Source organism: Heterocephalus glaber, unplaced genomic scaffold (assembly GCF_053883595.1).
Source record: "Heterocephalus glaber isolate CG9 unplaced genomic scaffold, H.glaber_assembly_v1.0 deba00001463, whole genome shotgun sequence".
Taxonomy (NCBI): Eukaryota; Metazoa; Chordata; class Mammalia; order Rodentia; family Bathyergidae; genus Heterocephalus; species Heterocephalus glaber.
Genome location: NW_028258310.1, coordinates 228616 through 255055, shown reverse-complemented (window position 1 = coordinate 255055; position 26440 = coordinate 228616). Strand labels below are relative to the sequence as shown.

The 26440-nt window shown below is 37.3% G+C and overlaps 1 protein-coding gene across 5 annotated transcripts in view; it reads right to left on the bottom strand.

Moving 5' to 3' along the window:
* The window catches only part of Znf475 (zinc finger protein 475), a 100403-nt gene continuing 73963 nt past the window's right edge, over positions 1 to 26440 (bottom strand). For all 5 annotated transcript variants that reach the window (XR_015438803.1, XM_087180505.1, XM_021266282.2 and 2 more), the window contains one exon: positions 1 to 25675. Coding sequence is in view for 4 of the 5 variants with exons in the window: in XM_087180505.1 (XP_087036631.1) it covers positions 25524 to 25675 (152 nt within the window). In the remaining variant the exon portion in view is untranslated. The remainder of the gene's footprint in view (positions 25676 to 26440) is intronic.

Genomic DNA, 26440 nt, shown 5'->3' with positions numbered 1-26440 from the left:
TTTTGGTTTTTTTGGTATTGGAGATTGAACTCAGGACCTTGCGCTTGCGAGGCAGGTGGCAGAACCACTGAGCTAAATCCCCAGCCCTTAAAGCTTTGCTCTTAAGTGAAATAAATTGGACATGTGTGTAAATATCACATTGTCTCTCTGGTGTAAGAAACTGAAAATGTAAATAGGGACCAAAATGTATAATAGATAGTGATATAAGAAAAAATTGCTCAAAAGGAAGGGAGAACTAGAGAGTAGGGAGGAGGAAAGGAAGGAAAAAGAAAAAAAATGAGAAAAGAAGGAAAAAATGGAAACAAGGCTTTTGTAAATAAGGAGGGAAAGATGGATTGAAGGGAGAGGAGAGGAATGGGAAAACCAGAAAGGAATCAAGATACATCATAAAGGTACATATTCCCTGTGATGAATGTGACCATTATGTAAATCTAAATTGTACCAATAAAATTAAAAATGAAAAAAAAATGTCTTCCAAAAGACTTATGTGCTTCAATGTTGCATTTTTGGAATGTGACTGAATCATGGGCCCACATATCCATCAGTTAATTAATCTATTGATGAGTTCATATCCGAGTGTGGTTTTAGGTAGTGGGGCCTGGTTAAAGGAAGTGGGCCACTCACTGGTTGTGCCTTTGGAGGGTATTCTCCTCTCAGGCTCTTCCTTGCTCTCTGCTTCCTTCATGTCACGAGGTGAGTAGCTATGCTCTAACATACCCATTAGCCATGATGTTTTTGCCTTTGAGCCAGCTGACCATGGATTGAAACCTCTGATACTGTGAGCCAAAATAAACATTTTCTCTTCTATATTGTGTATGTCAGGTATTTTGTTCCAATAACAGAAAAATGATTAATTTTGGGGCCCAAAATTAAGTAAAATAAAGTCACTTGCATTTAAACACTATAATACCATAACATTCTGTCTGAACACCGAGCTGGCCACTAAGAAACTAATGAATGGGTAATGAATATAGGCAGCATGGTTATATATGACAAAAGGATGTTTCACTGTGCTCAACTAGATCTTGTCTCAATTCTGCCTCTACTTCTTTCCTGAGTGATCTCATCCAGCTCTTGGCTCCCCAGTTTCTAAGCTCATGTCAGACTCTCCCCTATATTCCAGATTCATACGCCCAGCATTGGATGTGTAACAACCACCTTAAAGACTATTTGTCCAAAACTAACTTTTTATCTTTCCTTGCTTTCCTCCATTCTCTCAACTCAGAAAATTAACTTCCACTTGCCTGCTTGTCCTGGCTAACATCCTTGGAGTTTCCCTTGTCTCTTCTCTCAAAGCTCACATCCAAATCATCAGTGAATGCAGCCAGCTCTGTGTCTACAGTACACCCCAAATGACAGTTGCTGGCCACTTTTACTACCATCAACTTCCAAGTCATCAGTGTCTTTCTCTTTAATGACCTGCAGTAATCTCCTGATTAGCCATCCTTTTTAAACTGTCTATAATAAAAATAAATTAATAAAATGTCTATGATCAAGCAGGAGGTGCAAAGATCTCTTTACAGCAAAAGCACAATCGTGCCCCTTCTTTGCTCAAAATCCTCCAATTTGCTGCCATCTTGTTCCATGAAAATTCAGCGCCTTCACCTTGATCTCCAGGGTCACATCTAACCAGGTTTCTGGTTACATCTCTTGTCTCATTTTTTACTTCTGTAAAGCTCACTTCTTTTGGGACATCCTATCTATCTTGTAGTTCCTCAGTCAGGCCATACATGTTCCAGCCCTAGGAAATTTACACTTGCTGCTTTCTCTGTCTCGGTCTCTCCCCACATCTAGGAATGGCCCGTGCTCTATTCTTTAAATTCTATGCACGAGTATCTCTCCTCAAGGTACATCTCTGCTCACATTAAACTGAACATTCTCATCACTCTTATTTCCTTATCCTGTTATGGTTTTCATCAGGGAAAATATTTATTTTTATTTTCCCTTTTCATCCCTTCAGTGAAAGCCCCAGGAGCTCAGGATTTTGAGTTATCCATTTACTACTGCATTCCCAGTGTCTAGACAGTGTCTGGAACATGGTAGATACTTAACAAATACTTGTTTTCTGAAAGTTTAAGGCAAGCCCTATTTATTTTTTAAAGAGAATTATGTGGTGTGCTCTTATTCTCAAATATTTAATATTACTCCCTGTGGGGGGATTATCCATGTTTGCTCATGGAATTCAGGCTCAGCTGTGTAACTCTCTCTAGGCAGAAGCTTTCAGGGCCTTGTGTGGTTACCATGTCTTCTTGCCCCTCTACCACAGTAACCAGCAATGTTCTAGACAGAATGTGCTCTGTCAGCCTGAGCCCCAGGGAAAACGCTGTGGAGCAAAGCCACTGTCCATCATAGCATATATAGTAAATAAACGTTGCTATATTAAGCCACTAAGATTTTGGGACTGTTTTCACAATATAACCTAATTTATCCTGACTGGTGTAGACACCTAGGCAATCACTGGCAAAAAGAGGGGCAGAAAATACAGTACCTAAGACATTTTGATGTATTACAAAGGCTCGCCTGATCTGGCTCTGTCTAGCTAGTGCTTTGATACCACAACATTTTATTTCAAAAATTTTTAAAACAGTAGGATATTTATTTTAGCACCATCAAAAGTCATTATTTTATTTCCCCGTATTTTCATGAAAAAACATTATGGGGGAAAAAGTAACTAAAACATTTTATGGGCTTAAAAACTGTTTACCAAACGCGGTATAGCATAAAATCACGTGAAAGACTTACAAACGACAGTTTATAAAAAAAAGCTAGGCATCCCATTGACTGAATCTAAGTCCCTGAGACTACTGCCTTCAAGACTATATTATTTTTATAGTTTCCCAGTTGACTCTGAGATAAACTCTGTAATTAAAATCCTAGGGCCAGGGATTTAGCTCAGTGGTGCTGCACTTGCCACACAAGCACAAGGTCTTGAGTTTGATCCCCAGTACCAAAAAAAAAAAGATCCTAGGTGACACAGAATGATACAGTCTAGCAAGACCTTCTACTGTACTTAAAAACACATCCAAAGATATAGTGTCTAATTTCTTACTGGTTCACAACACTTCAAATTGTCAGTAGAAAAATTTGCATATGTAGAATAACTCTAAAGAAGAAATTATTGTTATTTCCTGCTATTGAATGGAAAATTCTTATTCTACACAATATTCTTAAGGCCATATGACTTTGCTCTTCTCTTGTAGAAATAGATTAGGACTAGGAATGCCAGCATAATGTGTACATTTGTGCTTTGTTTAGGCAACATGAGACTGCCTTGAACCCTGCAGGAAAATTTCCTTCATTAATACAATATGAGGCACTTACTTACATTATTTTACAAGAGGTACTTTAGATAAAATAGTAGAAGTCACCAAGAGTTCTACAGGAAACACCCAAATTTTATTGTTAGGTGACAGAAACAGTCAGTGCTGCCTGGAAGAAAAAAATTGAACACCATATGGATATTTACAAATATAGGTAGTATCATCAGTAAAAGCTTGCTTTTTATACAAAAAGGCATTTTAACCCCATTGGCACTTTGCCCACCACACAAGTGGAGAAGAGGAAGAAAAGGTTTGTAGACTTTTAGACCTTTTATTTGATCTTAATGGTAAAATTGAAGGTCTCATAAAGTTAAAATATTGAAGAAGAGTTAGATAATTAGGGAAGCACACTGACCTAATAAGGCTCTGAAAGCAAACCAGAAATTGTAAATCTATTTGTGACTTACTTTTGAAGTACGAAAAAATCGTATTGAACAATTCTTATCCAAAGTGAACTGTGTACTTAGGGTGACCTGCCAAAGGCAATAGCCAGGAGCAGAGTGGCTTGCTGAATGGCAAGGGTAAAGCTCTGTGTGCCTTGGCAGAAGGCCCCAACCTCAGCCAGATACACATGCAGTGCTCAAGGAGAAGCAGACAGACATCCACCACTGTTGACAGAAGTAAGTAATTACTAGGAAAGTTACTTCAAGTCCTAGCAGTACTTATAACAAAGAAAAATAAATTCTTTTCTGGTACTACCTTAAAAGAAGAATTTCAACTGGAGAAGTTTCTTTTAATCTAGAGGAATATAATAATACCTTTAAAAATGATTGTCAAGTCCTTTTTTATCCCATTCTTTCTTCATTCCCACTTAAAAACAACTTTTATTACTCAGATGTTATGATTAAGCCTTGCTAAGAGTAGGCAAAAGTACAGATTTTGGTAAATTATGTACATAAATTGGAATAATTCAAACATGAATGGTGGAATTACTTAGAAAACTGAGGGAATAAATATACACCACTTCACATGCCTACAGGAGAGAGAGACACACACACAGCTTGGACAAACATCATTCCCTACAGCTCCAGAATCCAGCTGTTCTGTTTGTTTTATAATTTTTCTGTTCAAATTACACTTGTGTATTGGATGAAGCTGCATTGCCTAAAAAATTTCACAAGTTTCTGCTTTTCTGAAAGTTTTGTTTAAATGTTTATAACCAACTGACCTGTTATTTTACATATGTGTTTTTACCTTTCATTGTTTCCAGGGGCTTATTTTAATACTTAACAGATAAGGTGTTTATCACACAGGCTATAATTACCTAAAATAATCAAAACATTATTAGAAAAGGTGAACAAATTCTTTCAGGTTTTAAGTCTATTTTATTACTTTGAGAAATGAAATATGACATTTCTTTTTCTCACTCCTCTCACCTTCTAATTCCCATGTAATAGCCAAGAAACTTGAACTTCTCAAACACTAGACTCATAGAGCAGTGTTCTTTTCTCTAGAGAGATTCATGAATCCTTCCAAAAATCCACTTTACTCGAGGGGAATGTTACTTTAGTTGGGTAAACTTATGAAGAACATATATTTTAGTTCTTGTTTCTTCTTTACCTGCTAGATCCAAGACAACAACAACAATGAAAGGTAGAAAAATGTTTTGTAGTGTATTTTCTAACTTTTGCCACTTCTGATATTTGGGAATAAAAACAAATACCTATTACATCTGCTTTGATAGTGTGTCATAGTATTTATATCCTTCACAGTATTTGTGGCTTTTTAGGTAATTTTATGCAATTATTTTTTAATATTTTCCATCTCACTAGTAGACAAGGCCTCTAAAGTCTGGACCTATGACTGTCTTGTTCATCTCTGTAAAAAATGTTTTTAAAGTTAATAATCAATTGATTTGAATAAATTCGTGAGCTGGAATGACCGGCCACACTTCAGTGGGAGCACTGACACCTTCCGTGTTCTTGCTAAATACAAACTGTCCAGCCATTTATAGAAATTTAATCCTTAGTGCATGATAACATTTAGAGAGTGGTTTAAGGGTTGAATGCTTTTTAGCCAGATTTTAAGAAGTTTCCAGAAATAAAGCTTCAAGGGAAACATTGATTGATTGCAGCTGTTGTTACACACTCCTATCAGGATGAGTTTCTTCGAGTCTGAGAAAGCAATGCCATATGCTGAGTGGATTGGTGGAGCATCACACTAGTTGGCATATAAAAATGTCAGGGATCTTGTATATTTGGAGTTATTTTGGAATCATTTAAAAAATTCAAACTATATATTAAGAACTGGGAAAGGTCTAAGATTTTATCTTACAGTTTTATGGTTGTGGCAGAAGATGTCTGATCAGTTTATTCTATATAACGTATCAATAACAACCTTTCCATCTGGGTCCCTGATCCCTCATTCCTACAGGTCAGTCTGTCATAATACTCTGCACTCATACTGGGTTGTTACAGGACAGGAATCCTGAAATCTGGAACCCCAATCTTTCGTAACAGCAGTAAGCACACCTGCCCTTTGCTTTAGATGGAGACACCATATCTTCTAAGGCTGTTCACTATAAAAACATCCTTAAAATCATGGCCCAAGAAAAAGGACAATATGTATGTCTTTTGCAAGATGTGCAGAAACATGAGCCATATGAAGAGCTGTCCTCCAACATCATGTTTCTGGAGGCTTTCTCTCAAGGGGCCTTATTAATTTAATTGATCCACCAAGATGTACACCAAGATAAACACAGAGACACCCTTCAGTACTGCACATGGCTCACATACATGTTACTGTCAGGAGGGTGGAATCAGGTGAATGAGGAGGAGTAAAGCCAAGTGTCCAGCTGAAAAAAAAGGGTCCAGGGCAGCAATCCCTTCCATTCACTGGTTTTGATGTGTCTGATGGGAGTTAGAGATTGGTGCAGAAGGTAGGGTTGACAAGAACCCCAAATATGCTATTCCTCTCTCCTCTTGGAATATATTTGCATTTGGAGCAAGCTAAATCACTTCTTTTTCATTTATTCTTGTCTAGCACTTATAGAAGCCAAAATAGCCCTTTCAAAGGCTACTTAATCTCTGCTTAATATACAGCTACATTGTTATCCTAAAAGGCCAGGGAGGACTTTAAAGAAAGAGTTCAGATATGTCAGGGGTTGCCAGGGCACAGGAAAAAAAAAGCCATTTTTCATCCAACATGCTGAGACTGAGCGGTGCTGATTTGAAAGTACTGTGAGTCTGGCTTACTCTTGTTCTTGCTAATGTATTTATATTAAAGTGAATGGTAGTTTCAAGGTTTAGAGCAGGAGAAATGTTATTTATGCAGGACAATTATGCCTGTTGTGTAGTTTCAAGATTTAGAGCAGGAGAAATGTTATTTATGCAGGACAATTATGCCTGTTGTGTTTTTCTTTTTTAATCATCACTTGCCTTCGTTGTGTAGACTGAGGGTCCTTCGCATACAACAGGCCCTCAGTGTGCACAGATAGTAAGTAAAGGTTTTTTCAAGAAATGATATAAAGCTCTTGAGGATTTATAAACTGTTTCATCTGTCAGAAAATATTTATGCAGGCTTGGCAAGTAGAATGAATTATTCTTATTAAGTGAAAATTGAGAAAATTGCTTAAGCCTCACCAGAAGGTACCTGCACTCTATCAGACACTAAGGCACTCTATAAGCTATAAACTTTAAAAAGGAGTAATCTGTCAGTGAGCATGTCTACAGTAAGACAGGAGAGGATGGCTCCAAAGAGGATGGATTGCAGCTTTATTTGCTGTGCTGCTTGGGCTTGGTGCTTGTTCCATGCTCATTCCTCTGGGATCTTATTAACACTAAAAGGGCTATGTCCCAAGGACAGGTGTAGCTTTCATTTCTCCAGGAATAGCTCTCTCTGTGATATTTCCACCCTCATACAGCACAAGCAAATGCATGCAAGGACTTTATTATAGAGTAGCAGGCATTACACGTAGCACTCTATGTGAATTATTTCATTAATTTCTAGTAGCAATTCCATGAGGCAGTGTTGTTAAACTTGTTTTTTTGGTACTGTGGATCGAACTCAGGTCGTTGTGCTTGCGAGGCAGGCGGTGGAACCACTGAGCTAAATCCCTGGCCCTAAGTTAAACTTATTGTGTAGATGTAGAAACTAAAAGATAGAGAGATTAAAGAACCTGGACAAAGGTCCATATTTGCAATGATATATATGGGATGAAAACTCAGGCAGCCTGGATCTAGGACAGATTTTGTGACCACTCCATAATGTTTATTGTGCCTCTGCTCCCAGAAGTCACGGGATCACATGATTTAGCTGATGACTCTTGGGACTTCCTAGGGAAGATTTTGAGCAGCCTTGATTCACAGTGGTCATTCTGTCCAGACTCAGTTCTCCTAATTTTCTCAATTACAAATTATATTCCTATCTCTTCTTTGTCTTTTTTACCTTTTCCCTCATCTTTTTGAATTCAGAAAGGCTTATTCGTTCTAATTCTTCATGAATTTGCCAAATACACACCCTTGTAATACTTGACACAAAGCAGAAGTTTAAGAGATGCTTGTTGACTCAGCTTAGTAAGCAAATAATTCCCATCCTACTGAATTTATTAATGTCAAAAGCATTTATTGGACACATCTTGCCATAGGATGTCCCACCTTTGTTCTTTTCATTGAATAAATAAGTCCTCACATTTACACATGATAACATCTGCTCCCTCAGCCTGGGATCACCATTTAATATGTCAAGTTCACTTGAACTAATAACCCCATTACAAAAATATCTTGCAAGATTCATCTTTTTATCCAAAGGTTTTATGTAAGTTTTATCAATACATCTAGAACTGCTCCAGCCAATATAATCATTTAATAAGATCCCATTAACAATATTTAGTATATTTATAGGTAGATTTTTCTCAAATGAGCATCATTATAGTAGAAATTGGCATGTACTCCCATGGTCATTAGAACAATCTTTAAGACAATGGATTAGAAATCAAAAGAAAGTTGGGAAGAAAAAACAATCTTCTATGAGCCTGGAGAAAAAGTCCTAAGTGCTCCATGATGTTTTTTTGTGCTTCTGCTCCCAGAAGTCCTGGGATGTAAGTTGTGTCCGGAAAAAGTTACTATAGTACATCAAACAATCAACAATATTCCTTCACCAATATTTTCTATGTCTACTTAGATATCTTCCATATGTGCCCTGTTCTCTCTCCCCACCCCCCACCCCATCTCCAATACACTTGTCAACTGGATTTAAATTCTGTGGCTCAAACTACCAGTGAATGTTAAGACCTGACTAGGATTAGACAGCTGAATTCTGCTCTCTAAATCAGTTGCTCATTTTTTTTCACAATACAATTCTATATTATTTTGAAACATCACAAAATGATGGGGTTTTTTCCCACAAAACCTAGAGTTCATCCTTTATCTACTCCTCAGAATCATCTCTAGTTAAATGATCTTACTTGTAGTGGTGCCAAAGAAGGAATTTCACTCCCTTTTACTAATTATACTTGTAGTTCCAAGTTTTAAGAAGACTTTGACACATTCCAGGCACACATTCTGGGTCCAGACAGTGGAACTGCCCTGAAGTACTCCTTAGACATCTAGCAGAATTCTTGGAAGTCATTGCTGCCTTTCCAAATATATGATTTTTGCCTCTGCTTACTTTCCATTTCATGTCTGGGCCCAGTCTGCCTTAGATTGTCATTCCTCTCTTTAGAAATTGTTAATGACTCTGTTTTCTACTCTAACAAGCCTAAACTCTTCCTGGCTTTTGTGACCCTCCGTTACTTTCTGTCTGAGCAGATTTTGAGGTGGAGATTTGCATGCAGGAAGCATTGAGCTTGCTTTGGGAATCCACATCTGTGGGGAAGGGACAGAGAATGAGCAGAGCGACATTAGGCTGTGACATGGTCACAGTGGAAGCCTCTAACGATCCTGCAGAGTCCTGGAGCTGGGAGAGCCTTGCAGAATCATCTCTCCATTGATGTGAGAAGTCTCAGCTTCCACATCAATGGATCAGTGGACATGGATGCCCACAGCAGAAGGGTAATTTATGGAGTAATCCCAGCTGAGGGACTTCAGTCCCAGGAGCTGGGGGAATAGATGTTTTACTTCTGAAAAGGGGTTTGGGGGAACAGACCATGCTATTCACCATCAAATTTATTTCTTTTTCCCCTCCAACACATTTTTCTTTCAGTTAGGCTCTGTCTCATGAACATTCATAGTCTCATGCTCAGAACCCTGAGTCTTTATTATAGCGATTTCACTAACCTCTCCATCTAACCTACTAACCTAGGTCTCTCTCTTTCTCTTATCTATTGAGATATTATTACTTCTTCATCTTCCAGTTGTTTGCAGCCTTCTCTGAGCACTTTGTCATCTGAATGTGCCTTCAGTCTGTGGTACGAATTAGCATTTAAATGCAATATCTTTTAGTTGAAGCAACTATGTTATTGGACACAGGAAGGAATGGGCAAAGGAAGACACAGGAGTATTTTTCTTCTCCTTTTGGATCATATACTGTACTCTTTGAAAACAAAGACTGTGGTTTTGTTTGTTTATTCATTTTAGTGCATATTGCTTTTCAGAATAGTGGGATTCATTTCATTGTGTTCAAAATGCATATAACATACTTTGATATAATAGCCTCCTTTCTACTAATCTAATAACCTCTTATCTACTAGCCACCTTTTTACTTTCATGTCATCACTCTTTAAAAATTTATTTTTAAATTTTTTCTAAATTCCTCATATGAGAGGAAAATGTGACATTTGACTTTCTGAGTCTTATTTCACTTAACGTGGTAGTCTCCGGTTTCATTTAGGCTGTTTACCTAGCTTAGATATTGTGACTTGAGTTGTAATAAACATGGGTATGTAGATAGCTCTATAGTGTACTGACTTTGGTTTGGGAATATACTGAAGAGTGGTATCAAAGGAGGGAACTTTGGGGACTTCATAACATGAAGATAGGAGCAAATGTGGCCTTTAATGCTGGCAGCTCAGTGAGTGCCTCCTGTCAGACTCAAGAACAATGAAATTTGTTTTTCCTTATATACCTCTTTTTACATCTATGAAACTTAATTCCATTGGAGTTTCCCTGGGAATATAACAAGCAGGATTTACACAAAGCAGAGCAGTGGAGGGGAGAGAGCAAAGAGTCCTGGCAGGACTTTCTGAGTCCGTTATGCTCCTTTGGTGACAGATTACAGAAGTCGTCATGGCTACTTGGGTACATTCTACAAAAAGTGTAGTTACTTAGTTAACTCATAGTTGCCTAATAACACAGTTAACTCGTAGTTGCCCGATTCCATACGGAGGAGTGGTCTCCTCTCTCAGTATAGGTGGATCAAATGATAGCTTCATTTTTAGTTTTTTAATAAACCTCCAAACTGATTTCTATAATGGTAGGAAAATATTTTCTTACCAGCATTTAGTTTTGTGTGTGTGTTCTTGATGACAGTCATTCTGACTGAGATGAAATCTCAATGTAGATTTGATTTGCATTCTTTAATGACTAAAGATGTGGAGGATTTCTTTTCATATACTTATCAGGCATTTGCACTTTTTTGAGATGTATCTACTTAGTTCATTTGCCCATTTATTTATTGAATTATTTGTTTTTTTGATGTTAAGTGTTTTTAGTTCCTTCTATATTCCCAATGTTAATCCTCTATTAGAAGAGTAGCTAACAAAAATATTCTCCCTTCATTTCACTTGGTTAATTGTTTCCTTTGTTGTAATCCTATTGGTTGATTCTTGTTATTATTTCCTGTGGTACTGATGTCCTATCCAGGGAGTCTTTGCCTGTGCTTATGGCTTCTAGTATTTCTCCTATATTTTCTTCTAGCAATTTCAAAGTTTCTGATCTTATATCTAGTTGTTCAATCTATTTTGATTCTATTTGAGTACAAGGATCTAGTTTTCATCTTCTACATATGAACATTCAGTTTTCCCAGTATCATTTGCTGTCTTTTCTCCAACTTATGTTTTTGGTTTTTTGGTCAATAATCCGACAGCTGTAGTTGTGTGGATTTGTTTCTGTATTCTCCTTTCTATTCCATTGATGACCATGACTTTAATTTCTTGTATACTCTACAATGTATGCAGAGTGTCATGTATATTGAGAATATGTATACTTTCACAAAAATATGCATTTAAACACTCATTTTGTGCCAAGAACTATTCTAGGTATTGAGACTTCAATGGTAAATATGATATACCTAAAGCCCTACTCTCAAAGGAGATTGAATTTTGGTTATTAAAAACTAGAAGTTCTTCTGCTGCTTATACTATCTTAGCATTTCATCAGTCATTATTTAAAATTACAAACACAAAGAAACTCAGAAGGTAAAATCTTATATTTCCTCTTGACAGTAAAGCTATGTTGTGATAATAAAGTAGTCCTGAAATCTCAATGACTTTACACAAGTTTGTCTTTCTTAGTGTACCCCAATGTGGGTTGAGCTGCTGCATCTTGGAGCTAAATCATTTGAAACACATAGCCTGCAAATTCTCTTTCTTAATCAGGGAGAGAGCTTGAGGGGATACTGGCTCTTAATTCAGTCTAGTTCATTTCCTATAATTAGCCACATGGCCTGAAACTAAGGGCATGAAAACCTGGGAAAAGTAAAAGAAATAAGTAGTGAGCAGTAATTGTCTTGTCATAATAGCCAGTATTTGTTGAGTACTTCTTTGTGACAATACCGTTGCAAGTGCTTTGATTTTATTACTCACAATGGCATGAGGTAAATATTAACATCAATCTCATTTAATAAAGAACTGAGGCACAAAAACATGCCATTTATTCAAGATACCATAATAATTGGAGGAGGTGAGATTTTAACTGAAACTTTAACTCTAAAGTTTACTATGTTTCTGTCAACAATACTTTAAAAATAAAATAAAATGAGCTGGGCATGGTGGCACAAGGCCATAATCCCAGTACTCCAGGAGGCTGAGCCAAAAGGATGTTTTGTTTTGTTTTGTTTTGTTGGTACCAGGGATCAAACTCGGGTCCTTCTACTTTCGAGGCAGGCGGTGGAACCACTGAGCTAAATCCTTGCCTCCAAGAAGATCTTAACTTAAACTTCAGTGAGATCTTCTCTCAAAATATAGGATGAAAAAGGGACGTACTTCAGAGTGAAGGCCCTCAGTTCGATCTCCAGAATACTCTGGGTTCAATCTGTAGTACTGCCAATAAACAAATAAACAAAACCCCCCCCCAAATAAATAAACAAATAAAATATAAATATCTGCTTTGGGGACAGATCTTTGAGAAACATCTTATTGATTAATCTGTTCTTTTACTTTGATGTGATATGGAAACACTGATCTGATGTATTAGAGAAATTTCCCTCTTCCAAATCCTCCTTCTGAGGAATGTTTCAGTTCTCTTTCAACTCTATATGAAAATGCTTAGGATTTTTAAACTTTCATTTTTTACAGAGGTCATTAATAGTCCAGGGTTTCAGGGAGCCGTTTTGAGTAGTAAGTCATGTTAGACAGTCTGCGGAAGAGCCTTGACAGTAAGCTGAAAGCTATTGATGATTAAAATATCATTGTCCCTCAAAACTAAAAAAAATTAACAATAAATAGCATGTACAGAGATTCCTGAAATGTACACATTCCTTATGAATAGGAGTCTTCAGTGATTAAAGCAAAGTCCTTCTTAAGGGTTTCAATTTTAAGTGCAAGTTTTTATTCTTCCTACTCCACCTTGACTCTTCCTATCCTTATTTCGGTGAGAAAGGGAACCATAGATAATTCAAATTGTTTGTCTTAGCTGAGTGACATGAAATCCTGGACCTAGTGCAGAGGGAAGCCAAGAGCCTCTACTGCCCCCTGCTGGAATCCATGATTTCATGAGACTAGCCAGTCTACCCTCCTTGATTCCAAATCTCTACTTCTAGCTTCTTTTGCTGGCTAACTTTAGCCCTTGGACATTTGTCTATCTTTTGGTTAAAGTCTGGATGGAAAATTGATGATGAAAAAGAAATAAAAAGTTTAGCCTTCAGCATCAACTACTCGTTAAACTCATGCTAATTCATAAGCAAGGATAATAAGTAACCAATTCTCCACAGCACTCAGTTGCTTCCAAGTGGTTTTCATTAAACATAAGTGAAAACACTTCCCAGGATGTACTTTTGAAGGATACTGTATTATTAATCACATGCCTTGATTAGCCTTGGACAGTGGGATAAGTGAGTTGGCTGAACCAAAATTATTTTCATCTTTCTGAATTTCCTTATAAAATGAGTAAGGTTTTAGTTTCCTAAAAAATGGGGAGCTATGAGGAATACTTTTCCAATTATATATTGATTTGCAATGATGTCTGGAATTTGATTTCATGTGGCTTTATATTTTAACCCATCTTGTTACAGAGGAGACATTAATGCAGACATCTTCAGGGTCTAAGGCAAAATTTTCTAAATCTTTCCCAAAGCACTTAAGAGAATATATAACTAAATTTAACAACACAGACTTAAGAAATGAACATAGGTTTCTAGCATTCAGAAATGTTCTGATTATAAATTTTTTCTGATTCTAAAACTTTCAATTCCTTATGTATTTACTACTGCTCAGAATTCTCTGAAAAACACACAAGGCTGTGGAAAGGGGGATGACAGTCCCACAAGAAGTAGAAAAAGTGCAAAAAGAGTGAGTTACTAGTAAAGCTAACAGGTTAACACAGGTGGGTGAACAGAATTCAGAAGCAAAATAATATATTAGCTTGATTCAATACAAATCAGTATCCTAGCATAATTATTTTTTGTATTTGACAAGCTTAATTCTAAAATTTATCTCTAAGAAGAAACAGGTAAGAAGAGCCAAGAAAATATGTTATAGAGAACTCACTCAGTTTTTGCCACACAATATCAGAATATACTCTAAAGATGAAATCATGTGAGTAATGTGATAATGTTGCAGACATAAGAAAGTAGGTCAGTGTAACAGATTGTAAAAATTCATAAACGTACCCATGTAAATATAGGATAAAATAATACATGATACTAGAAAACCACACTGTGGAAAAGTTAGACTTTACTATGCATCATAAATAAAATTTTAGGTGAATTAAGGGCTAAATACAAAAACTAAAAACTGTTAGAATAAACTTAAGAGGCTGTACAGTTTTGGGAGAAAAGTTAGAAAAGCTTGCTAAGTCAGACATCAAACTTAGGAAGCAGTAAGCAAAAGTCTAACAAATTTTATCCCATTGGAATATTTAACTGGTTTTGTGACTTCTGATAAGGCTACTTTTCTTCCATGTACAACATGCCTGCAGCACTGTTTAAGGAAGCCTCAGAAATCTCACCTTATCACTATCACATTTTACACTGTGGTGTAGGAAGGACATGAATGAGCTCCAAGTGCCCTTGAATCCAAGTGAGGCCCCATATGCTCCAGAATGGGCCTCCTGTTCCTGATCCAAAGACCAATAAATGATCCCTAAACCCTGCCTCTCTCTAGCACCGACATCTCCACCTTACCCTTGTAGGAAGGCTTAATTAAGACTGATGAATCATTGTTCCCTAAAAGACCACTAGTAATAATCTCACTGGAATTATATCACTGGATACTGTAAACATAGCTAGAAATTCAGGCTTCTCAGCACATGATAGTTAGTCTCATCCACAGACAGATCTGTAAATTCTCTAGTTTTGCATAACTCAAACTTCTACATATCTCTGACTTTCAACCATGTAATGCAGTCTGGTTCAAAAGGAAAATGTAGAGCTCCCTATTAGAAAATTATTAAGAACTTCAAGATGGTGTCAGCAAAACATTAAACCATGCATGGATCTTTTCTAAGAGACTACACAGGTAATGAAGTCAGCTCCCTCCCCCAAACCTTTTCTTTAATGCCTCATGCTCTGTAAATTGCCAAATCCCTTGTATTCCCAATTTCTTCTCTAAATGTTTAAGATAATGCTTCTTAATCTAACTAAAACATAGTGGCCCATGAAGACACTATCAGATTGCCATATTCCATATAACACAGTGCCTGAGGATGGAGTAGGTGATTTCTTTTTTCCCCATTGCTTTTCCTTTATAGAACATTCTCTTTCTTCCTTAAAACTATAGTTCCTTTCAAGCCCACATCATCCATCTTTACTACCCAGAATCCCTCTTTGTTCCTGTCATTGACTTATCTCTGCATTGTGTAGCCAGTACATAACAACTCCTCTGAGATCTCAATATATGTATTAGGAAAGTTACTAAACAATTTATATCATTATTTTAAAAAACTGTGTGGAATATTAATTCTATTTGTCCAGTTTCATAAAACCAGACACACCTCAAGAAGTGTTTTGCCTGAATAACTATATACTTTCTGTTCACAATATCTAGGTATTTGTATTCTGTGCTTTGTATACATTTTGTTAGAAAATAGGCCAAAACATAGCCTGTTATGAAGCCAAGTTGAAATATATGTTCTAAACACTTATGATTATTCCTTTAAAAAGTTGGCAGGGAAGAGAAAGATGAAAGAATCACTTGATATGACTTCAGGAGTAAATACATACAGCGTGCTAGAAAATCTTGGCCCAGAAATGCTTGTCTGAACTTTGTCCATTGCTTCTAAATACTGCCCTCTTCTGGCTAGAGAGTGCTAAAATGCTCATTAACGAAAGAACTTGCATATGGAAAGACAAATAGATGGAGATAGAGTAAATGATACTGTGGCAAACTGAAAAGTAAGGAAGAATAAATATGGGAACAAATCTGGAAAGGTAGATTTGTATCCTTCCCAGCCTTTTTGCGTTTTGCCCATGTTTTTCCTGCAGAGGACATCTTGTCCAGTGCCCTCTTGAAGAAAACAAGTAAGTTATACGTGTCCAAGTGGCATTAGTACCTACTGACATCTGGGGGCTTGGGAAAAATGAGGTGACATTTCCATTGTTGACACCTTTCTCCTTCCTCTCACACTAATTCGGCCTCCATCCTTCACCTCTGCTGCAGCTGTTCCTCTGATTTGCAGTCCCTTGTTGTTTTCTCTAGTAAGCGTCATACATAAGTCACCTTCTCTTAAGATACTCCAGATCTTTCCCTGATTACCACAGTTACAAATGGGTTTTCTTTTCTTATTAATAAAAGGTATATGATATTGTTCTACCACCTCCTGGATCTGGGTTTTCAACTTTCTTGAAAAAGAGCATATTAATGATAGAATTTGGAAAGAAATAATGTAAATAAAGAGAGGGCGAGAAACAGTAACTTGAATCAGAGAAAATAACTAAAACAATGACTTTGATGACTAGTTTGAAGTTTATCTCCTAGTCTAGTATGCTAAAGGCTCACAGTTGTCTTCCCTATGATCACTGTCACTAACCGGGACATAGGCTACAGAGCTTCCCACCGTGTTTCTTTTTACATCACATCTAGAAAGTGCTACTATTTATTGGCTCTGCATGCTCATGTTAACCAGTGAGGCTGCTTACAGCCAGAGTACCCCAAGCTCTGGAACACAGTCTGGAGGACTGGAGGAATTCAGTTAGCAGACCAATAATGGGCACATTCAAAGGAAACTGTGGTCTAGAAAACACAGCAGAGTAAGGAAAAGTAACACAACTTATCAAATTATCAGGAAATTCTGTGAATAAACTCCAGGAAGTAACAGAGAAAAACAGGACAATTAGAGTGGAAACAAAACATACCCAACTCTGCAATCATGGGAGTAACCCACAGTTCTTACAGGCTTTTTGTACTGGGCAGTCCTCTAGAGCCCTAATGGCTCTAACGTTTCACTATTGCAAAGCCAGCTCCAAACTTCCTTGGCTGAAAGGTTTCCTAAGGACTTTGGTGTTCCCATCTGCATTGGTGGCAGCATTTACCACCTATATAACACCAATTGGCACCATTACACTCAGTCTTGTACAGTTCACTCATGTTTTATTTGAGCACATTTAACCATACTTCCATGTTCTCTGGCCTTCAGAGTTCTGTACCCCTATCCTGGCCAAAATAATCAAGGTCCAACCCCCGATTAGATGGGGTCAGGAATTCCAGTCTTCTCCTCAGATGATCCTGAAGATTGCCATGGAATATATATGTACATCGGTTGTTGTTTGCCATTTGTTGCTTCTAAGTGCTATTTGTTCCATGAAATTTCAACTGCTTTCTTTGTGTGTCTTTGTGTAGACCTTAGCTCTTCTCTTATTTCCCAAGTCGTTTTCATGATTCAGCACAGCTCATACATAGGCCAGAGGGAATGATAAAGCTTTACTGAGAGCTTGAAGATAAAATACAGAATTAGAAGCAGAACACAGAATAGGAACATTTAAGACTTGGTTACAGTGGACCATGCTTTTATGTTCACCAGTCTTATCCAGTGTAAGAAGTCCTCACCTATTGCCACCCATTTCAGTCAGTCTTGCTGACCAGTTGCAATGCTTTTGATCTTTCTCATATAGATGGATCTTTCCTTGACCTACTCCTGAGTCCAAATTCCATTTTTCTTTTTGGTCCAGCTCTAGCCAGAGGATAACAAATTGGTTTGTTTCATAGTTGCCTAAAGTTGGGGCTCTGCCCACTATAAAGGGGATCATCCATTCCTTTGCAAAATGGTCTTAACTTTTTACTCTAATTGCCCTTATAACTCAGCATATCAAAAAATCCTAAAAGTATTTCTTTAAATGTTTTAAAAGATTCTAAAACTGAATATACTATCATTCCTAATATCTGAATATAGTTACAAATTTTTAAACTTTCACCTTTTTTATCCTAATTTAGCAAATCTGTCTGCCTTTATGGCAAAAACAATATCTTATCCTCCTGGATTTTGACCCAAATATTGTTGATTTTCCACAAGAGGGAAAGTGGTCCAGTAAAAAAATTCTGGAAATACATTTACATTTGAGTCTTATGGCACAAGCTACTAAATTACCTCCCAAATTGTTTTTACCTCCTCTTGCTGCTGCCGCAGTAAAAACACAACTCCAAGCCCACCTTGCACTGAGGTACAGCCATATGGGTGAGATTTTGCCAATGAATGTAAGTGGAAGGATGGGAATTTCTTCCAGATCTTTCCTGTACATCCTGCTCAGTGGGTAACTCCTTGTTCCTTTCTCTTTTAAACTGGTCTGAAAGCAGAGCCCCCCTGCCCATTCCCCAGGGCAACTTCTGAGGTCCACATGCTAAATGTTGACAATGGCACAAGTTCATCTGCAGGCCAGAGCTTTGCGGATAATTCTATCAAGGAAGCACCTCACTATACTGCTTACTTTCCCAGTGCTCTTTTTAGAACAAGAAACAAATTTGTCCTATTTAGGCCATTATTCTGATTTGGGTCTATCTGCTATATTAACTATTCAACCAAAAATGTCCCTACTCAGATGTGATGTTCATATAGTACAAAAAAGCATACTAATGATTAAAATGAGGCCCACTTCCCATGCTCTCTTGACCTCCATTTCCATATTTACCTAAAATTCTGCCAGATGGATTTCATTATGTGGATAAAGACGTACTATTTTTAGTACTCTTCTTTTAAAATAACTATATCACCTGGAAGAGATTGTGAAATCATGATCTTCAGTGAACCTCTCAGCAAAGGAAAGTTTGTCAGATTCTTTCCAATGGAATAAATACCTTGTCAAAAATCGAGAAAGGGACATAGTAAAATGAAACAGCAGATTGGGGAAGATGGGAAAATATCTGGAGCACAGAGTACTTTTGTTCCTGCAGAAAGAGAAATCTGAGAAGTTGGAATTGGTCGATGGGAGTGGGACCAGTAGGGGAAACTTTGAAGGGAAGTACAGAAAACAGAAATTTGAAAAATGGGGAGATTGAGGAACGAAAGTAAATATACTGGTTGGTAAATTATTAAGCAGCAAGTGAGGGGACTTTTGTCCATTCCTTACCTATTACTTCAAGCAAGTAATTTTGATGGACAACACTACTTTTTAGATCTCTACATTGATTTTCAGAAAAGCCCTGGCAAAAGTCATGAAAGAATTTTGGAATTTTAAAAAATAATTGTCTTAGCTATTTTGCTCTCATTGCTGAGACAAAATACCTAACACCCACAAGTTCTTGGAGGAAAGGTTTATGTAGCTCACAGTTTATAGAAGTTTCAGTCCATACTTAGCTGGCTCCAAGACAGGGTGGCATTGCAGACACCATTGCAGAGGTGAAAGAGTTCATGGTTGGCAGAAGGTAGCAAAGCAAGACAAGGCTCTTTCTGTCCCTTATGCTGTATCCAGGCTGCTGAGACTAGGGCAGTGCCAAACCAATCAGTGGACTGATTTAGTAATTACCCACTCTTAATCCTATCACTCTTAATTCTAGCATTGTACCATGAATCAATCACACACTCTAGATCCGGCCACCCCTGAAAATGCCCCACCTATGACTGTGTGAGGCTTTGAGGGGACATCTAGATATAAGCATAACAATAATCTACATATTTGGAGTTCTCATGTGTTGTCATATTTCAATCAGTAGCTTACTTAGAAGTACAGCATCATGCCATTTGCAGGAAAATGGATGGATCTTGAAGGCATAATGTGAAGTGAAATATATCAGACACAGAAAGTTAAATATTACATGGTTTGTCTTATATGAGAAGCCCAAAATATAAATTAATTAAAGAGTAAAATAAAAGAGAGATCGTGGGAAGCAAGGAGGCAAACTTTTTTGAGAAAGGGAAGAGGATCAGGGGAGGGGAGGGAGAGGATAAGGGGGATAAAAAGATAAAAAATGATCAAGAATATATACATATATATATATATATATATATTCCCAAACAAATGTAACTGTTATGTACAACAACCTCCTATCATTTAAGACTGTATAACTATTTTCTTTCTGCTACTCCTGGAGAGGAATACAATTTCTAGTATAGATATACAGGCAGGCAGGGCAAGGCCATGGAGCTACTGATGCCAAAAACCAATTACCAAATAAGTAAACTGCATTTGTCTACTTACTTTAAAAATAAGCATTATATGTACATGATAGAATCAGTTTTATGTTAAGAATATCAAAGACAATATATACCTTGATAAAACATTTAAAAAATCTGCTTCTAGAATTTATATACAGTATATTGCAAAATGGTTGCATATTCATGGATGAAAAATCTTGAATCCAGTTTTTCTTAGAATATCTGTCGCAATAAGCATTGTCTAATTGCCCTTTCCCTAAGCATGCAGTGGAGGTGACCAATGTCCCTTTTGAATTGGGGAGCTCTGCCTCTCTGATCAACAGGAAATTTTATTGGTTTTTTCTCATCCCGCATAGATACATTTTTTTGTTGTCTATTGTTGCCATCACAAATCATTAAGATATTAGTGATTAAAAACACAAGGATTTCTTTCATTTCTGTAGGATTAGAAATTCAACCCTGTAGTCACCTGATAAGAACAAGGTATTGTTGTGGCTGCATTCCTTTTTGGAGGCTCTGGGGAGAATCCATCTCCTTATTTATGTTTTTAGAAGAATTTAGTAGAGTCTGTTCATGAGACTGAGGTGTCAGCTTCTTTGCTATCATCTGAGAGCCACCCCTAGATCCTACAGACCTCCCTTAGCCCTTGCATATGTTTTCCTACATCTCAGGACAAGCAATGTGGTGTGAAATCTTTCTTGTGCTGCCTTCTCTCTCACCCACTCTTCTGCCTTCTTCTTCTTCTACTTAAGGACTGATATGATTAAATTGCTCTCTCAGGGTAACCTAGGATAATCTTTCCATCTCAACATCCATAACCTCAATCACACCTGTGCAGTCCCTCTTGTCCTATAAGGGGCATGTTTTCATAGCTTTTGGAGAGTAGAGGCTCAAAGATTTTGGAGATTGTTATTTTGCATAATACATTCTCTTCTAACCAGGAGACATCTGAAAGACCTTGACCTATATCAATGTGAATCAATGATAGGACCTAGCTTCATGATGCTTAGACCATTTCTTTTTTTATGACACTTGTATGTAAACTTATATCCATGGGCCGGGGATTTAGCTCAGTGGTTTCACCACCTGTTGCGCAAGCACAAGGACCCAAGTTCAATCCCTGCTACCAAAAAAGACCCAACTTATATCCATGATAGCTTAATTTCATGTTTCCATAAGTAGAACTGAGAGGCATTATCACAGGTGCCACGGGCTCTTGGCTCCCAGCACCTCTCCTCAACATCTCCATCTTCCTTTTAATCCAAAAGAATAATTTAAATTTTTAAACCATTAAAATTCAATCTTTTTTTTTTTTTTTTTGGTACCAGGGATCAAACTCTGGTCCTTGCACTTGTGCAACAGGCTGCGAAACCACTGAGCTAAATCCCTGGCCCTAAAATTCAACCTTAGTGGGATGTTAAGAACTAAATTTATTTGGATATAGAGAACATGAGACTTCATTGTACTTTTCTCTTTGAATGTATCTATTTGAATATTTTATTTTTGTGACCTAGTTTTTTGTTTTGTTTTGTTTTGTTTTACCAGGGATCGAGCTTGGGACCTTGTGCTCATGATGCAGGCGTTGGAACCACTGAGGTAAATCCCCAGCATGATCTACTTTTTAAAAAACTTTGAATAAAGGTGTATCATGATATCTACGATAACTTAGCAGTGTTTTTCCTAGTGTATATTCCCTCTACACCACCCAATTTAGCCTGTGCTGGAAACTTGACTGCTTTTCATTTGTGATGTTTCTTTCAAGTGCAGGAAAAGCTCATTTTTCATATCTCACTCCAGAGAGCAGGGCAAGGCCAGCAGAAACAGGCACAGCCATTTGTATGAGCCAGACAGTGACTCAGTATGCAAGTCACAATGATAAGGAAAGGTGGACTATTGCCAGAGTAAGGAAAGGACCTTACAGGACTGGGAAAGGAAAGGGCTGAGCTTCCTGACCTGATGTGATATGAGATTCAAGCCATATGAGATGGTTTTGGACAGGAGTATACAGAAAAAACAGTGCTAGTGTCAGAAGCAGACAACTGCAGAAAGACAAAGGGGTAGAGGACTTTGGATATTGGATATCTGCTATTTCTTTCTTCCTCACAGTGTCTCTGATTGTCAATGGCATCTTCGTTTTCATTAAAGGGACTCAGACCAGTTTCCCAAACCAAAGCAGTCAACAAGGAGTCATTCTTGGAACTCCATTTGGAAGTATTTGTTATAAAAATACTATAATGAAGCTGCCTGCCATAATAGATCTGAAGGGTTTATGTACATACACATAGCAGAGTCCCTCTCCCCGTATGCCTTACTAAAACGTGCTTATTTACTACCTTTACTCTGATGGCCTGACACTCTGATGTGAATTCACTGTGTTAATGAGCATCAAGATATCCTGGAATTCTTCCCATAACCTCAACCAGAGGAGAATTCAATTAAAGTTTGTGCAGCACCAGGTACCAGGGTGGAGAGGAAATTGCATTGTTATTGATGCCTGTAATAACATTACAAACCACACTAATGGCTGCCCAAATGAGTGCTGTGTGCCAAGTATTTCATGTAGTATCTGCTCTTCATCTTCTAAGAGATTATTTATGAGAACTATTTCAAGGCTCAAATTCCTAGGACATGGAAGTGCCAACAATTGTTTAAAAGACTTTTCTTTTGAGAATTAGAAAGATCCCCACAAATGTGAACTCATTAAGTGGAGGGCTGTTGGCAGACAATAGGTGAGCTCTTTCCTATTAATGTAAGATTTTGATGTGCCTTAATAATGGGCCATTAATCTTGGATTGATGTCATTCCAATGAACTTACTCCAGATTTAATTCTGTAGAACATTTGTAGGCTAGCTGAGGTGGCGACATACATGGAATCCCATAGTCAGCACCCTGATATAGCTCAGGTTGGCTCACAGTTCTTCCTGGAAGTTATGATTCCTGGGAAAATCCGTCTTTTTCAATCATACTACAAACTCATAGGCTTAATTTATACAGATAAATACATTGTTGTTTTTGGTGTTTTGTCATGCCCATGGTTTGACATCTGCCCATGGTTTGACAACCATCTTTTTATTGTTCTGAGTGGCAACTCATTTCATAATTGAGGCCAGAATTTTTGTTTTATCTCCCATGATATTCTGATTTTCTGAAACATCAGCACAGCAAAGAAGTGTCTTTTTGAAGCCCCTAATAGTGCAGTTCAAATTTATGTTTTTATCTCAGTCTAAGACAACCCAGACTACTAGCAAAACTATAACATACCCATTCACCTTAATAACTAGACTAATTCTTGTGCAAGAATTTTCATTTTTGTCAAATATTTGCTAATATGGCTAATCTTATTGATGATGACATCTGGAATAAATAACAACACTTGTAATTTTGGGTTAGAAGCCCAACAGTCCTGAGTTGGCGTCCCTATTGACCCCTTAATTCAAAATCAGTGTGATATTGAGTTACCTAGTCTAAATGTCAGTTTCCTGACCTGTAATGTGAGGGTAATGGTATCTACTTGTAGGACTGATTAAGATGTATAGAATCTGATATACACAAAGCACTTGACACAGTCTTTGACCCATAGTACACTCAATGTAGTAAGAGGCTTTCATCATTTTGATTAACAAGATAAAAAACAAAAAGCTAAGCCATCAACTATGAGTCATTCAAAGCCATGATCTTCACAAGATTCTTACTTAAGGATGTTATGGTTTGGATCTAAAATGTCCACCAAAAGCAAGTTGATGGGCTTTTTAGGAAGTAATAGGATTGTAAGGGTTCTAACTTCGTCAAGTCAATTAATCAATTGATGAGATTCATAATTTGATGGCATTAATTGGAGGTGATGGAAATAGGGGGTAGGCCCAGTTGAAGGGAATGAATCATGGGAACAACACTGGGGACAATATTTTAGCCCCAGTCCCTTTCCTCTCTGGCTCTTTCCTCCTTTCTCTGCTTTCTGGCTACCATGAAGTAAGCAGATTTCCCCTGCCACACCTTTCTGCTATGATGTTTCTGTCTTACCACAGGCCTAACGCCATCAACTGGCTGACTGTGGACTGAAATCTTGGAACCATGAGCCAAAATAAAACTTTCCTCCTTTAAGTTGCTTTATCCCAAGTATTTTCCCACAGTGACTGAAAGCTGACTAACACAGTGGGTAAGTACTGAATTTTTAAAAAGTTCATCTCTTGCTTCCTTTGGAGCAGGCAGGAAAAACAGAATGATTAGTACAATTATACTAATCCAACCCTGTAAAATATGTAGATGTATGACCAAAATATTAAATTGAATGAATTTGCCTGTATAATTTGGAGCTCATGGTGTCATATAAGGTCATGATGTGAAGCTTATAGGCATCTAGGGACCAAGACGGTTCTGGGATTTAGCCATAAAATGAACAAAGACCTCAGGCAAGACTGCTTGGAGTCCAGGTGAAGCCACACTGCCTGGAGAAGTAGAATTTCCTGGGCAGAGCACTTCTGTGGCCCTGGCTTCCTCCCAGGAGAGGCCCACCTCAATAAATACACATTCAAAGACTGAAATGTAGAGCACTTTCACAACCCACTTACTGTGAATAGGCCTTGAGTGGGGAGGCACAAAATTTCCTGGCAGGTTTTTAGACCTGAACAATGAAACACCTATAAAACCCTATGAAGGCATAAAGACTGGTTGCTAGACTTCTCCTATAGGGTGGAGTTGACCACCTATTTTGATGAATTGCATTGCAGCTGTTTCCTGACACATAAATCTAGACCTGGCTGAAAAACTCTGTGGCATTTCTTGCTGTTATAAAGCAAATATGCATCAGATATGGTTCCAGTACTTTAAGTCCTCAGCCCACTTATAAAATGTCTTTCCTATGGAATGATCTTACAGAGAAAAGAAATTTTTCAATCAATAACTCAATATAAACATGTCCTGGATAAAAAAGCACAGGAATAAAAAGAAATTCACTTCTTCCTGGGACTAAGGAATTGCTTCAAGTTGTCCCCAAACCCTCTGTTCAATAATCTGTGAGATTCAAAATCTTGCTCAGGAAAATAGAGTAAAGAAAAATGGCAACTATTGGCTCAGAAATTTTATTTAGATAAAAATTCCAGCTCTGATAAGAAACAATCTGCTTTTAATTCTGCCTGATGAAAGTGAGATATGGTCCCCCATGTGCCTTAAGCATAAGAAGCTGCTTGTTACCCTGTCCCACAATGGTGGGCAAACAAATTCTCACCACCAAAGCACTAAGCCAAACCAATGCTCAGTCATTTCTACTTTTCTTCTTTCTTCTCCTCATCTCCCTTTTCTCCTTCTCACTATATCCTAATCCCTTTCAAATGAATTAATTCATAACACTTTAGTGAAGAGAAAAGGGCTTTACTTGGCAGCTTTTGGTTTACAAGATCGCTGGTGAACAATCAGTCTCTCTGGCAGGAAGGTACGTCCATAAATATTGCAGGGAACCAACTGGCTCTGGACACTTGTCCAAGCAGCTTCATTTAAGGCATCGAGATCATAGAACCCTTTGGCTGGGAAGTTAAAGAAAAAGAGAAAAATGAAACAAAAAAAAAAGGAAGAAGAAAAGGAAAACTGGATTAGTTTTTTTTTTTAAGAACCATATTCTACTGTTTATGAAAAATATTTCCAGGAAAGATCTCTTAAGCGATGCTATTAAATAAATCCTATGATTTTTACAAAATAAATTAAATAAATGATGCTGCTCACTCAACAGTTGGATCAAGTTAGCTATGAACCAGAGGCTTTTTACTCTTTGGACCTTAAAAAGGGGAAGACATTGTATTATGTGTTTGATATGCATTCTTCACTAATTATTAACATCTTCCCTTATACATTATTATCTTGCAAATAGAACTTTTGGCTTTCTTTCAGTTGACTCTAAATATAAGCTTACAATGGGAGAAGAACATGTATTTATGTTTTCCTCTTCTGTAATCCTTCAGTGGAATGTTTTCAAAGGCCAAAATTGACAGTTAAGGGTGAGTTTAAGATGAATTATATCTTAAAAATTTATCATCTCTTCATGACCATAAACTTGGAGATTCCTTAAGTAACCATAGTGAAGAATGAAAACAGAATAGTTAATATGATGAAAAGAAGTACCCTTAAGAGAACAAAACAAACAGCAGAGAAATGTATAATCTTCATTGGCAGAGCATGAGGGAAAAAGGCATATGGCTCTATTTTAGAGAAACAATGTGGAATTTAGCTTTAATAAGCCAAATTTAAACACAGTACTTTTAGTACATTAAATTGATTATGTCTTAGACTTGCCC